This window comes from Loa loa, assembly GCF_000183805.2.
Source record: "Loa loa unplaced genomic scaffold supercont3.3567, whole genome shotgun sequence".
Taxonomy (NCBI): Eukaryota; Metazoa; Nematoda; class Chromadorea; order Rhabditida; family Onchocercidae; genus Loa; species Loa loa.
Window position 1 is genome coordinate 74 of NW_018111745.1, and position 898 is coordinate 971.

An 898-nucleotide genomic window follows, 5' to 3' on the forward strand; every position below is an offset into this window, starting at 1 on the left:
GTAATAGGAACAAAAATATTATTTATATTTGGATAATTAGAAAGATTTTTTTTAAAATACATCTACTTAATTAATTAATAAAAATAAGTGGTTGTTATAAAATTGAAATTTTATTTCTTCAGTATTTTAAAATAAATAACAAAATTTTTGCTCTTCCACAGTTTTTTTTATATGAAAAAAGGAATGGTAAAGAAAAACAATAAATAATATTAGCAGGAATTGTGACGTTATTATTATTATTATTATTGCGATAATAATAGTAGTAGTAATAGTGGTAATCGTAATAATCGTAGTAAATGTAGTAATAGTGGTAATATTGGTAATAGTGATAGTAGTAGTAATAGTGGCAATAGTGGTAATAATGGTAATATTGGTGATAGTGATAATAGTAGTAATAATGGTAGCAGCACTTTGAATGAATTTAAGTTTTAATGGTACCTAATGGAATGCTAAATGAAATTGTGTTGCTAATTTTAATAAACGAAATAATTTTCCAACAACATCCTTCGTTTATTTCTTCTTTTATTCCTTAATAAAATTTGTATAATTTCTTAATGTTTCATATTGTTCGCATGCATTATCATAATAGCAATAGCAACAACAACAATAATAATAATAGTAACTATATTAAATGGTAATAATAGCGATTTTGATAATAGTAGCAACAACAGTAATAGTAATAATAGTGATAATGATAATGATAATAATAATAACAATAATAACAATAATAATAATAATAATAATGATAATAATAATAATAATAATAATAATAATAATAATAATAATAATAATAATAATAATAATAATAATAATAATAATAACAATAATAATAATAATAATAATAATAATAATAATAATAATAATAATAATAATAATAATAATAATAATAATAATAATA

The 898-nt window shown here is 18.0% G+C and overlaps 1 protein-coding gene across 1 annotated transcript; it reads left to right on the forward strand.

Annotated features, from left to right (window-relative positions):
• Positions 1–266: 266 nt before the first annotated feature.
• Positions 267–425, forward strand: LOAG_16006 (hypothetical protein; the record flags this gene model as incomplete). Its single annotated transcript, XM_003151495.1, has 1 exon — positions 267–425. A coding segment is annotated over one exon (157 nt), but the record flags the coding sequence as incomplete, so codon positions are not given.
• Positions 426–898: the final 473 nt, after the last annotated feature.